The following is a 14,850-nucleotide window of genomic DNA, read 5'->3' as shown; positions in this document are numbered from 1 at the left end:
CCCTGGTGGTTCAACATCTGGTGGGTTCTCTGAACGTCAGTGGACGGATAAAGTCAGCCGCCAACGCATGGTCGATTATGAATGGTGTCTCCATCCGGAGGTCGCACTAGGTCTCTTTCAGCAATGGTTAGATCTGGTTGCCTCCACAGAGCGCGTGCAATGTCAGCTGTTTTTCACGCTGGAGTTTCCAAGGCGGCACTAGCTCGGTAATGCTTTTGTCTTCAGTGGAACTCAGGCCTCCTCTATGCCTTTCCGCCAATACCACTCCTGCCCAGAGTTCCCAAGAAGATCAAGAACGACCGGGCCCAAGTAATCCTGTGGCTCCGGACTGGGCACGATGAGTATGGTACTCTCTCGTTCCCAGCATGGCTCTGCTTTGGGCACCCTTAAAGGTTATCTGTGTGCCATCTCTGCTTTCCTCAGACTACAAGATCAACCCTCCTTGTTTAAATTTCCCATTGTTGGGAGATTCCTCAAGGGTCTTATCACATGTTTCTGCCCACCCAGTTCATAATGCCCCAGTGGGAATTGAACTTGGTATTCACTTACCTCATATGTGCTCCCTTCGAGCCCCTTTATAATTGTCCTCTTCCGCTTCTCACTTTAAGAACAGCCTTTCTTTTAGCCATCACCTCTGCTCGTAGAGTGAATGGGCTGCAAGCTCTTTCTTCAAAGCCACCCTTTATCTCTGTCCATCCTGACAAAGTGGTACTTCATACCAGGGCCTCTTTCCTCCCTAAAGTGGTCACACCCTTTCATGTAGACCAATCCATCACTGTGCCTACTTTTTAGGAACCCCCACATCCTTCTCTTGAAGAGGAGAGACTCCACCGTCTACATCTAAATGAGCGTTGGCGTTCTATCTCAGTTGTACCAAAGACGTCCGGGTGAACGATCAACTCTTTGTTGGTTTTGGAAGTGCGAAGAAAGGTTGGGCAGTGCAGAAAAGGACCATCTCTAGATGGGTTGTTCTTTGCATCAAAATGTTCTACGCTTTGGCTAAGAAGCAACCCACTGAGGGTATGCGTCCTAGCTCTTCAAGAGCAACTGCTGCAACCAGTGCGTTAACATGCGGAGTTCCAGTCCTGGACATGCACCAGGCAGCAATGTGGGCGTCTCTGATCATGTTCACTAAACACTACTACCTGGACAGTAAGGTCTGCAGGGATGGCTGCTCTGACTGTTCAGTCCTGCAGGACTTCTTAGTATGACCTTGGTTCGCAGACTCTCCTCCAGGAACAGTATTGCTTGGGTATCTATTCTAAGTTATAAATCTGCAAGTAGAAGTCTCTATCAGATGAACAAGTAACTTAACTTTGGTAATGAATTATCTGGTAGAGACATAGGGGGTCATTCCTACCCTGGCGGTCCGAGACCGTCAGGGTAGGGGACCGCGGATGCACCGCCAACAGGCTGGCGGTGCATCCAGGCCCATTCTGACCGCGGCGGTAAAGCCGCGTTCAGAAAAGGGAAACCGAACGTTTCCTGCCGGTTTTCCCCTGGCCTGCAGAATCCCCCATGGCGGCGCTGCAGGCAGTGCCGCCATGGGGATTCTGACCCCCTTCCCGCCAGCCTGGTTCTGGCGGTTTAGACCGCCAGAACCAGGCTGGCGGGAACGGGTGTCGTGGGGCCCCTGGGGGCCCCTGCAGTGCCCATGCCAATGGCATCGGCACTGCAGGGGCCCCCTAACAGGGCCCCACATTGATTTCCAGTGTCTGCATAGCAGACACTGGAAATCGCGACGGGTGCAACTGCACCCGTCGCACAAAAGCAACTCCGCCGGCTCCATTCGGAGCCGGCTTCATCGTTGCTGTGGGTTTCCCGCTGGGCGGGCGGCCTTTTGGCAGTCGCCCGCCCGCCCAGCGGGAAAGCCAGAATGACTTTACGGTCTTCTGGCGGTTCCCGCTTGGCGGGCGGCGACCGCCGCCCGCCAAACTAGGAATCACCACCATAGTCTAGTTGCAGATTCCTTACCGACCCACCCATCCTCTCCGCTCTGTGAACTGATTTGTAGGGACAAGGACTCCCTTTAAAGGCCCTAGTTCTGGCGCACCCTTCTCAAATGTTTTTCATGGCGTTGCACTCCTGGCGTGGAAAGTTGTGAAAAGAAACTGACATCAGCTCTGGGTGGTGCCTATATACGACTGTGACATCATCATGGCAAACACAACACCAACGACTGATGTTGTGCCGTGCAAGTATACTGCCCAAAGAAAAATCTCTGGATCCAGTCTAATACCTGGAGGAAATCCTAGGGTAAGGAATCTGCAACTAGAATATGTCACTCCCAGAAAATTAGTTACCGCAGGTAAGTAACTCATTAATTCCATACCTGACCTCTATTTGACTTTCTTTAAAGAGCTCTTCATCACAGCCAGTTACTAGTTGTTTTTTGCTTGTCCCCGAATGTGTGTAGGTTTCTTCAGGTCAGGAGTAGAGTAGCCTTATTCCTGTTGAGAAATATTTCTAATTTCAAGTTGGTTTGTCTCACTTAGGTCGTATTCGAACGAGGCGGCAGAGTTCTGGTAGTTCTACAAGCACAGCATCAGCGATTGTAGATACTCGAGGCCGCAGTCGGGCTAAAGTGGTTTCACAGTCTCAACGTAAGTAAGATTTGTGTTTAGTGTGTTGTTTTTTGTTTTTGTTTGTATTAGTTGTCTTGATTGCCTGTGCCTCACTTATGTGTTGGTGCAAGGGTTGTATTTAAAGACAGATATGTCATTTTAGAAATGGGTGATGTGACGCAATAAGAAAGACCTTTGTACAATGAGCAGTAATTAGAGTAAAATGTGTTCTCACTTTTCTCCTGCACCTTTCCCTTGGCCTATGCTTAGTATTCCCTCAAAGCTTACGCAGTCTTGTTATTTCGGTGAGTACCTACTGCAATTTTCGGAAAGGGAAGGCAAGGCAGAATATAACTTTTGTTGAGAATTAAAATTACTCATTTTCAAATCATAACTATTCTTTAGTCCATGACACAGAAAGTAAATATAGGGTTGAGTGGAACATTACTTTGGGTTCATGCCAAGATTATCACTGGCATATTGAAAAATCCATTTACTTAACAATTTGTCATAATTATGTTAGCATACCGTCTGTCTCTTATCCCTTCATTAGTTCCACAAGGAGATGTCCGAAATCTAACACATGTACCTATCGTGATTTGATCAACTAACCGTGTACAGTTAAAGAACCAAAAATACGTAATTTATGATTAATAATAATTTACTGGATAATCATTGTAATGCATATTGCAGTCGAATTTCCCCATTCCTCAGTTACAGAGGTACAAATTTATCAAAATTTTATGGCATGGGAACATATAAGCATATAAAGATGGATTAACAAGCAGAAAACTGATGTTAAACTTAATTTTGGCTGCATGTTCTCCAGCTTAACTGATGCCTCTGTTGGCAATTCTCTAATGTCTACTCTGACAGCATACTGTTTGAATTATTTTAAGGATTCAAACATGTCACCATTTGCACTTGGGTATTGAACTGCACAAAGAAAATCTCTTTCCTGAAGCTGCATCATGGCTTTAGTTTGTAAACACATTCCCTGAAACTGGTTTGACCTGATGGGGAATGTGTTGTGCAGATATTTTCCTAAAGAAAACTAGAAAACCTTTATTTCCTTAGAATGGTGAATCAGTTGTTTAAAATGGTCCTCCAGGTGAATGATTTCAATATTTGTCTGAAAACCTATCCTAACAACATCAAACAATGGAATATTTTGGGATACCTGTTAGTGATTATTATTGATGCATGACTCGCTTACATTTTTTACTATCTCAGGCAAGCCTGTAGCTCGTGTTAGCGTTCCATCTTCCTCTCAAACATGCTCAGTTATTTTGAAAATGTACTTCATAGCTGTGTGAACTACCTCTCCAGCGTTAAATCTTTCATAGATTCATGTGTGTTAAATATTCCTTGCTCCATGGTTGCAGATACTGTGAACCTTATTACACATACCATTTGAAAAACAACAGTAAAACAGGATCTTAAATTACAGCCCATCTATTATGTTTATGCCATGTTTCTTTCTTAACCTACACGTGGATGTGCTTCAAGCTCTACCAGAGACAATTTTAGATTCTTTCACTGCATCTCAAGTGAAGGAATGCTTAGCTTGATTTCTGTAGGTAGATTGTTTACTGCTGTATTACAGATGTAATTTTTCTTTTGGGCTTCATTGTCTTGAAATAACTGCTGGTATCTCCTCTCTTTAAAAAGATTAACAAGCTACTAGTTTTTTTCTGCAATGGTCCCTTCTCTAGTACTTTAGATTTTTTTCAGTTTATTGCTGTTTAACACACAGCATCTCCAAGACCACTGACAAAGAGCAATTAGAAGAACCTATGCAGCTATTCCTTGTGGAATCATGAAGTGAATGCTGTGGTACCTGCTAAATGCTACATTAATTTAAAGACTCATGAGAACTGCAAAAGAAGTATAGTTTCATCTGTGCTCCTGTAAAGGCAAATCACAAGGTGCTCAATTGTCAGTAGATCACTCTTGGGCTGACTAAAACTTCCAAGTATGAAAAGCACAGATTACATTCCATCAATAGAGAGATAAGGGAAGAGTGGGAAGACTAACATGCAAGAAACTTTTTTACTTGTGGTTCCTTTGAAAGTTCAAAGGCCTCCCCCCTTCTGAGCAAAATGCAACATTTTTACCAAGGTTGCATGTATTGACTGGAGCTCTTTCTTCATCACCATTTGTTGGCACCATGTATGATCACTGAAGCCATGATGACTGCTGCCTTTTTTCGATTTATGTCCATCCTAAATTCATAGTTGAGAACTACCATCCCATCAAGAAAGCATGTATACGTTTTCTCAATGTTGTGGGTTTCCATTACGCAATTTCCAGTGTCTTGAGAACCCATTTAGTTTAATCATCACAGATGCATTGCCTGATATCCTGGAGGGAAAGTAGTGGGATAGGAGACACAAGTATGAGGATCACTGATAACTTGACCAATAATTATGACCAAATCATTTAATCCTTTAAACCATTAGACTGCTATAAAAGGGATCATCTCATCCACAGCACCGCCCAGAAGGGGCTGTGGCTGATATCATCTAATCCAAAAAGATAGGACTGATAGACGTACTGGTACTGGACAAGAGAGCTTCCCTTTAGGGGCCACCACCTCGAGCTGTAGGGGAATAGGTTCCCCTACAGCCTTAGGGTTTTTCTTTGTGAAGAAGGATCAGTGCGTGCTGATGTCTTCAAGCATGAAAGTGGAAAGAGAAGAACCTTTTCAGCTACTTCTCCTTACACACCCTGTGATATAGGCTGTGGCTCTCCCATCATCTGCAGCCCACACAGTATTCAATGGGTAAATCCCCAGTCTGCCCAATAGGAACCAGGGAGAATTTATATAAGACAGTGGAGTGGGCGTGGCACCAGCCCTTCCTGTAATAGACTAAACATCCCCACTCCCCCCAACCTCTGGGCCAAGGTCTTTGTGCCCACCTGACAGGCAGATTGGGAGGTGAGGGGTTGCCCCTATACTACCCACCCCAAGAAGACAAAAAGCCATTACACAGTAGTCAGCATGTCCTGGTATCGGGCCGCACACCATCACACTGAGCCTTTCTGTTCGGCTGCCCCTCGCTGAGCTGGCAGATTTAGAGCTTTGATAAGAGAGTAAATGTATTAAAAATAATTGTGGTGGAGTGCTGGCTCATCCTAGCATTGGGCACCACCCTGATGCCAAAACAGTGTTCCTGGCCACTTGGCGAGACACATTGGAGTTAAATCACCAATAGCTACCCTCATGGCGTAGAAGACCCATTCCACACAAGAGGTAACGTACGTAAAAGACACCAGGGGATGGGGGCTGGTCTGCCCTATTCTGGCTTTTGGTCACTTCCTCCCACTTCCCCCAAGATTGAGACTATGCCCCATCATCGCACGCCACCAAAAGAACAATTTAGAGGATTGGGCCCTAGTCTGCGTTTGCAAGAAAAGTAGAAAGCGCAGCAGACACCAGGGAGTCCTTCTATAAAAATCACTGGGGTGTGGTGGCACGCCTGTCCTACCATTGGGCTGCACCTCCTTGTCCCCAGAACTAACAGTTGTTTTGCCCCAGCTGAAGACTAGATAAGAGGGAGTCTTCTCACCTTTAGGGTTGGAAAGCTTTCTAACTAGCAGGGTTTTCTGTTTGGTTGCAGGAGCCCGTCCATCCTGGCATCAGGCTGCGTCCACCCACTCCAGAACGTTTTTTGACCTCCAGGGAGTAGCACCGTAAGGGGCAGATTTAGGGTTTTAACCCCGGTTGAAGGACATACTAGATACCACAGAGATTAGATGCAAAAATCAGTAGGGTGGAATCTGACCCGTCCTGGTCCACCTCCACCTCTTTCAAACTTCCTGTTTGTGGTGTTCTGTATTAAAGGTGGGGGAGCATGATTATGTATCCATGTTATGATGTAGAACCCTAGTTACAATGCTGTGTTGTAACTTGTTTAGAATGCATGATTGTTACCATGGGAAACTGAGAAGCAGTTGATCTGTTGTTGGCTGTGGATGAGGTCTCTCCTACGGATGTAAATCAATGAAGAATTCCTGATTTACATCAATATTTCCTTGCCAGCCTTCTATACCTATTTTACACTGTGCTCAGACAGCCTTTGTGACCTACAAGGGGAGGAGGAGATTAGGGGTAATGCCCTAGAAAATCTAATTTATGCCTAGAAAAATCCCCTCTCTTGCCTTGAAGATGGGTGCAACGTTTGGGCCTGGGATCAGCTGAAACCCAGGAACTCGTAAAAATCTGAGGCATTATTGAAAAGTAGAGACAAGTGAAATCCAGGATTGTGTGACTTTTGTGGTCCCCAGCATTTTTTTCTGCATACTTCTTTGCAAACTTCGAAGTATAGTTAAAATAATAGAATTCCCTCACCTTTACATGATGAAAAATTCAAGAACTCCCAGCCAGTTTCAAAAGTCTTACCATCCAAGTATCCCCAAAAATGGTACCCCACATGTACAGGTAGGCTTATCACACATAATAGAACTGGGCTAAAATTGTGACCATATTGACAAAACCTCAGTTTCAAATGGTCACATTTTTGGCCCCTTCATGACCATTACAATAGTCTTGTCTACACTTTGTTTATTCAGAGAAGCGTAGGAACACAGGATGATAGGATGTTTGCTGTTGGCCTAGTGTTTTGGAGGTTTATGTTGCGTATGTATGAGAAAAAAATGTTTTTTGTCACTCATACATTGAAGTTTGCAGGAGATTCTGAGTTGAAATAAGTAGTGTGATCTGTACAAACCACACCTCCCTTTATGTCTCCACTTGTCTAGTTTTCAAACATATCTGGATTTGGGCAGTGTCTTTACCCAGAATGCCCTAAAATATTAAAACAATTCCCCCCAAAAAAAGCTCAATTTTTTTCTGGTTCCTTGAAGGATTGCAGAGAAATTTGAGCCCAGGGTCAGCCGAGACACCTAGGGAATCATACCAATCCAAGGCATTTAAAAAAAAAATAGGCAATCTGGGAAATCTAGAATGGTGTGGTTTGCATGGCCACTGCCACTATTTCTTACACAGAACGTCTAGCAAATGTCAATGTATGGGTGAAAAAGTACATTTTTGTGTATGAATATGACGAAACACTTCAGAACTTCGAGGCAGTGGCAAGTGTTCTACCACTCCTTACCTGATAAAAATTGTACTTGATGGTAGACCTGGTGAACATGACAGGAATGGACCACCCTGTAACCCTATACGGATTGTATTTACGCAACATTGACTTCACATGTTTATAGTTCTGGCCAGTTTCTGTCCATAGCAATATTACCACCCACACATGTGAGTACTCATTTTATCGGGCTGAATATGGAAACCCAGGATGGTAAAACAGATTGTGTTGGCTGGAAATTTCTATATACTCGTATTTGACAGAAAACGGAGTTTTTCCACACACTCTGTGGCATTTGCAGGGAATTCAAAGCCACACCACTGTTGATTCCCCCGGTTCTCTGTTTTTCAGAAATCCTTAGGGTTGGTAGGTTTCACTGGCTAGTGGGTAGGTTTGGGTGCTAGTACTGAAGCAGTCACCTATGGAAATTGAGTGGATATTGGGATTTTCATTTGGCATAGATTACATTGACATGGAGTTTCAGGATAAGAAAAAGCGGTGGGAGACATGCCACACCTCCATGGATTCTCCTGGTTATCTAGTTTCTCAAGATGCCCTCGGTTGATAGAGTCCCTAGGGGTGCTTGGGAACTCCAGTCATCCACCACAAAAATTGCGAGGAAAGTTTGTTTTTCCCTTTAGTTTGGCATGTTCTGTACATTCATGTGAAGAAAAAATGTGCAATGTTTGTGTTTGATGGCGGGTGTAGCTGCAGATACACATGCTGTGCATATCTCGCCATCTAGTGTTAGGCTCAGAGTGTTACAAGTTGTTTTTCTTCAAAGAAGTATTTTTTCAAGTCACAGGATCGAGTGACTCCTCCTCTCGTTGATAGTGCGCATGGGCATCAGCTCCTTTGTTAGATTGTTTTCTTTCCGCCGTCGGGTTAGGACGTGTTCCCTCTCTCGGGACTTTCGGTTCGGAAATTCTCTATTCTCTCAAACTTTTCTTATACCGTCGGTATTGTTTCCAACGTGGTTTCTTCTGCACTCCAACCGATAGTACCATTGGGATCAAGAAAACTCCCTTTCGGATGCTCACGCCCCCTTTGGGCCTGGTTGGCCCTACGGCATCATAGCCTAAGGGATCGGAACCCATTCCGATTCAGTACTCTGTGCCATGCAAAATTTCCTCACACTGACCAGCACTTGGTCTGTAATCTCGGTCTTTCTCCGGAACATCTAGAAGAAACCTGTGAGGCGTGTTGGTCTTTTCGATCAGAGAAAACGTTATGCGATCGAAGGACACGAAGACTGGAGATGGTGTCCAAACATGCAGAGGTCCACCACCGCCACCCTCGAAGAGGAGCAGGCATAAATGGCAGTTTCGATCCCAGACTCTGACTCCGATCATGGTTCAGACGACAACAGCCAGCCAATAGCAACGGCGCAGTACTTGAGGACACCTGCCCCAACACCAGCTTTTAAAAAATCAGGCAAGGCCTTGGGTGCATCACTGCTGTCAAGCCATGGTTCCACCTGGAAAAAATTAATAGTCGACCGACCCTTGGGTTCGGCGCTGAAAAAGACCAAAACACTCCATCAACAGGTTTCCACGCCTGTTTCGGTGTCTGGGTCGAGCCAAAAAATACAAGCCTCAACCTCTGAACCAAGTCGGAGCAAAACATCATCGTATCTGAAAAAGAGTAGCTCAGCTTCAGAGCCGAAACCTCGGTTAGAAGCTTCGGACCCGAAACATCTCGGTCTGACTTTGGAGCTGAAAAAGACAGCATATACAGAGGAGACAGGGCTTTCAGCTCGAATGAAACAGGTGCCCAAAACATTTACTGAGCATTCCTCTAAGGGCACAAAACATACCTCTGAACATCAAATGGAGGAATCGGACATTCAACCTATTTTAAAAGTTATGGACAGCAAGCAAAGGAGAATCCAAATTCAGAAAGAGACTGGAAAAAGTATTACTTCTCCGCCTTCGCAGACTAAAAGAAAGTTAGCATTTCAGGAGACTCTTGATACTGCCCCACCACTGCCAAAACTTAACAAGCAGAACGAAAAACCTAAATCTCTTGAGCTTTCTCCGCAACTTTATTTTTCACCACAACCTCTCACTTAACCACCACCTTCACCATCACACTCTCACACTTCCTCACAAGAAGAAGTAAGGGGTGATTCCAGTTACACTGTAGACCCATGGGACATGTATGATTCAGATCCTATCCCATCTAACAATCCAGATCTCTACCCCACTAGACCATCTCCACCAGAGGATAGTACAGCATATAACCAAGTTATATCCAGGGCAGCTGCATACCATGGAGTACAAATGCATGCAGAACCTTTAGAGGAGGATTTCCTTTTTAATACCTTATCCTCAACTCATAAGCAATACCATTGTTTGCCAATGCTTCCTGGCATGCTTAAGCATGCAGAAGAAATATTCAAAGAACCAGTTAAAGCTAGGGTTCTAACACTGAGGATTGACAAAAAATATAAGCCTGCACCAACAGACCTAATTTACATCATACACCAATTCCCACCAGATTCAATTGTGGTCAGTGCAGCCAGAAAGCGCACCAGTAGTCAGTCTTCTACCCCACTCCCTGACAAAGAAAGCTGTAATTTTTATGCTGCAGGGAAAAGGGTGGCAACACAAGCAGCCAACCAATGGCATATTGCCAATTCCCAGGCCCTGTTAGCAAGGTATGACAGGGCACATTGGGACAAGAGGCAAGAATTCTTCAATACCTATCCAAAGAACACCAAAAGCAGGTGCAGCAAATTGTGGAAGAAGGTCAGGCCATAACAAATAACCAAATTAGATCTGCTCTAGATGCAGCTGACACTGCAGCTAGAGGAAATAATACCAGCATCACGATTAGACAACATGCATGGTTGAGATCCTCAGGTTTTAAGCCAGAGATACAACAGGCGGTCCTGAATATGCTGTTTAACAAACCGCAAATTTTCGAACCTGAGGTGGACACAACCATAGAAAAACTCAAGAAAGACTCTGACACAGCAAGAGCCTGGGGAGCCCTTTATACATCACCATTTTGGGGTTCCTTTCGTAAACCACACTTTAGAGGAGGTTTTAACCCCTTCGCTGGCAGGCCTTTTCCCCTCCGGGGCCGAGCCTTTTTTTGGCTATTTGGGGCAGTTCGCGCTTAGGCCCTCATATCTTTTTTTTCACATAAGCTACCCGCGCCAAATTTGCGTCCTTTTTTTCCAGCATCCTAGGGATTCTAGAGGTACCCAGACTTTGTGGGTTCCCCTGAAGGAGACCAAGAAATTAGCCAAAATACAATGAAAAGTTTCTTTTTTTTTTTCAAAAAATGGGAAAAAAGGGCTGCAGAAGGCGGCTCGTGTTTTTTTCCCCTGAAAATCGCATCAACAAAGGGTTTGCGGTGGCAAGATCACCATCTTCCCAGCTTTCAGGAACGGGCAGACTTGAATTAGAAAACCCAATTTTTCAATACAATTTTGACATTTTACTGGGACATATACCCCATTTTTACTATTTTTTGTGCTTTCAGCCTCCTTCCAGTTAGTGATCCAAATGGGTGAGAAACCAATGCTGGATCCCAGAAAGCTAAACATTTCTGAAAAGTAAACAAAAATCTGAATTCAGCAAGGGGTCATTTGTGTAGATCCTACAAGTGTTTCCTACAGAAGATAAAAGCTGAAATAAAAACATATTGAAATTGAGGTAAAAAAACAGCCATTTTTCTCCACGTTTTACTCTATAACTTTTTCCTGCGATGTCAGATTTTTTTGAAGCAATATACCGTTACGTCCGCTGGACTCTTCTGGTTGCGGGGATATATAGGGCTTGTAGGTTCATCAAGAACCCTAGGTGCCCAGAGCCAATAAATGAGCTGCACCTTGCAATGGGTTTTTATTCTATACCGGGTATACAGCAATTCATTTGCTGAAATATAAAAAGTGAAAAATAGGTATCAAGAAAACCTTTGTATTTCCAAAATGGCCACAAGATAAGGTGTTGAGAAGCAGTGGTTATGTGCACATCTCTGAATTACGGGTTGCCCATACTAGCATGTGAATTACAGGGTATTTCTCATTTGGACGTCTTTTTTACACACACTCTACATTTTTTCCTTCCAAATGTAAGACAGACAAGGGGCAGTAACACTTGCTTTGCTATTCTGTGTTCCCCCACGTCTCCCAATAAAAATGGTACCTCACTTGCCTGGATAGGCCTAGCACCCGCCACAGGAAGTGCCCCAAAACACAACGTGGACACATCACATTTTTACAAAGAAAACAGAGCTGTTTTTTGCAAAGTGCCTACCTGTGGATTTTGGCCTCTAGCTCAGCCGGCACCTAGGGAAACCTAGCAAACCTGCACAGTTTTGAAAACTAGACACCTAGGGGAATCCAAGATGGGGTGACTTGTGGGGCTCTGAACAGGTTCTGTTACCCAGAATCCTTTGCAAACCTCAAAATTTGGCCAAACACTTTTTCCTCTCATTCTGGTGACAAAAAGTTCTGGAATCTGAGAAGAGCCACAAATGTCCTTCCACCCTGCGTTCCCCCAAGTCTCCTGATAAAAATGGTACCTCACTTGTGGGGGTAGGCCTAGCGCCCGCTAAAGGAAATGCCCCAAAACACAACGTGGACACATCAAATTTTTCCACAGAAAACAGAGGTGTTTTTTACAAACTGCCTACCTGTGGGTTTTGGCCTGTAGCTCAGCCGGCACTTGGGGAAACCTAGCAAACCAGCGCATTTTTGAAAACTAGACACTAGGGGAATCCAAGATGGGGTGACTTGTGGGACTCCGAATCCTTTGCAAACCTCAGAATTTGGCCCAAAAACACATTTTCCTCTCATTTCAGTGACAGAAAGTTCTGGAATTGGGGAGGAGCCACAAATTTCCTTCCACCCAGCGTTCCCCCAAGTCTCCCGATAAAAATGGTACCACACTTTTGTGGGTGGACCTACTTCCCGCAGAAGGAAATGCCCCAAAACACTGTCTGGACACATCAAAATTATCAAATACAAAACTACCTGTTTTTGTAGGGTGGCACCTGCGATTTTGGTCCTGGGCTCAGCAGCCTTCTAGGGAATCCTACCAAACCCAGACATTTCTGAAAACTAGACACCCGAGGGAGTCCAGTGAGCTGTGACTTGCGTGGATCCCCCAATGTTTTCTTACCCAGAATCCTCAGCAAACCTCAAATTTAGCTAAAAAATCTAATTTTTCCCACATTTCTGTGTGGGATCACCGCACTGGGACACATTTCATACCACCCAATGTTCCCCTCAGTCTCCCGGTAAAAATGATACCTCATTTGTATAGGTGGGCCAAGTGCTTGTGAAAGGGAAAAGCCAAAAACATGTCGATATTGAGGGGGAACAAAGGAGGTCCAAAAGGGCAGTTTGCAAAAAAAACATTTTTAGGCTGACAAGTGCAGCAGAATTTTTATCGGTATAGATGAGACAATCCTTGGTGGTAGGAATTTTGTGGAATCTTGCAGATTCTGGAAGGTTCCATCACAAAAACGTGGGAAAATTGTGTGATTTCCAGCAAAGTTGGAGGTTTGCAGGGGACTGTCGGTACAAAAATGGTGCGGGTGTATGTGAAACACACCACCCTGGAATCATCCAGATGTTTAGTTTTCAGATGTGTCTAGGTCTTGTGGATTTTTTTACATGACGATTTTGAGAGTAAGCCAAGATCTCATGGCCCAAATGTAAAACTAAAACCCAAAATAATCAAATGTCTTCTTGCTTGCTGTGGGATCAGATGTTTTAGAGTGCAGGGGAGAGCTCAAAGACTGTTACCCCCTTCAGTTGAGGTGGGGGCGTAACCAGGCCCATACTGGTTGGTATCCACCACCCCAATATTTATATATATATTTTTTTAATTCCCTGGCATCTAGTAGACTTTCTGCTCCCCCCCGGGTGTGGATCAGGGATAATTGCCCCATCTGCCTACTGGGGGGCAGAACAACTTTGGCCCCATTTATTTGGGGTGGGGGTTTGGCCATACCCCCACCCTTTTTATTTTTGAAAAAAAAACTTCCCTGGCCTCTAGTGGGCTTTCTGCCCCCCCCTTTGGGGGCAGTTGGTTGTTCCAAAAATAGGCCCATCTGCCCCCAATGGGGGGTAGATATGTCCAACAGTAATGTGCCCCCATGGGGAGCGACATTTACCCAAGGGGCTGCCTCACTAAAGAAAACACACGCATAAACACACACCAATCACTGGTGCCTAAGTGGTTTCTGCCCCCATGGGGGCAGATTGGCCTAAGAAAAATCGGCCGATCTGCCCCCAAGGGGGGCAGAAATGGTCTAAATACAATTTGCCCCCCAGGGGAGCGACCGTTGACTAAGGGGTCGCTCACCACCTCTAAAAAACAAAACAAAACAAAAACTATATAGTTCGATGGCATCTGTCGCTGTAGATACGCATGTTTTGCAATAGCTCGCCATCTGGTGTTGGGCCGGAGTGTTACAAGTTGTTTTTCTTCGAGGAAGTCTTTCGAGTCACGGGACCGAGTGACTCCTCCTTTTGTCTCCATTGCGCATGGGCGTCGACTCCATCTTCGATAGTTTTTTTTCCGCCATCGGGTTCGGACGTGTTCCTGTCGCTCCGAGTTTCGGAACGGAAAGATAGCTAATTTCGGAAGATTTTCGTCGGTATTGTTGCGTTCGGGATCGGCGTAGTTAGATTCAACACCGCGTCGAAGGATCGAAGAGCTCCGGTGCCCTTCGGGGGTAGTTTTTCGATCCCCCGTCGGGGCCTGGTCGGCCCGACCACGTGCTGAAGAACGCCGATGGAACGGACCCCGTTCCGTTTCTGCCCCAAATGCCACAATAAATACCCCTATACAGACCAACGCTTGGTCTGTAACCTGTGCCTGTCACCTGAGCACAGTGAAGACACCTGCGAGGCCTGTCGTGCGTTCCGGTCCCGAAAAACACTCCGAGACCGTCGAGCCAGAAGACTTCAGATGGCGTCCGCGCCGACAGCCCACCGAGAGTTCGAGGAACAAGAAGAGGAAGGTACCTTCTCGATCCAAGACTCAGACTCCGAAGGATTCGACGATACACAAACCGTGAGTAAGACGTCGAAAAACACTCAGAGGAAGATTTACAAGGCCCAGGGGACGCCACTGCCACCAGGCCATGGCTCCACCCATAAATTCGGTGACCGACCGTCGGCACCGAAAAAGGCCCAAACAGTGCCGAGATCGTCCGAC

The 14,850-nt window shown here is 45.3% G+C and overlaps 1 protein-coding gene across 5 annotated transcripts in view; it reads left to right on the top strand.

The window, feature by feature from the left end:
• CLASP1 (cytoplasmic linker associated protein 1) overlaps positions 1-14,850 on the top strand; it is a 1,131,138-nt gene that overhangs the window by 601,191 nt on the left and 515,097 nt on the right. For all 5 annotated transcript variants that reach the window (XM_069224628.1, XM_069224627.1, XM_069224630.1 and 2 more), the window contains exon 20: positions 2,496-2,603. In XM_069224628.1, coding sequence (XP_069080729.1) covers positions 2,496-2,603 — 108 coding nt within the window. The remainder of the gene's footprint in view (positions 1-2,495; positions 2,604-14,850) is intronic.

This window comes from Pleurodeles waltl, chromosome 3_1 (genome assembly GCF_031143425.1).
Source record: "Pleurodeles waltl isolate 20211129_DDA chromosome 3_1, aPleWal1.hap1.20221129, whole genome shotgun sequence".
In the NCBI taxonomy this organism is placed as follows: domain Eukaryota; kingdom Metazoa; phylum Chordata; class Amphibia; order Caudata; family Salamandridae; genus Pleurodeles; species Pleurodeles waltl.
Note: the sequence above shows the minus strand (reverse complement) of the source record. Positions and strands in the feature narration are given on the sequence as shown.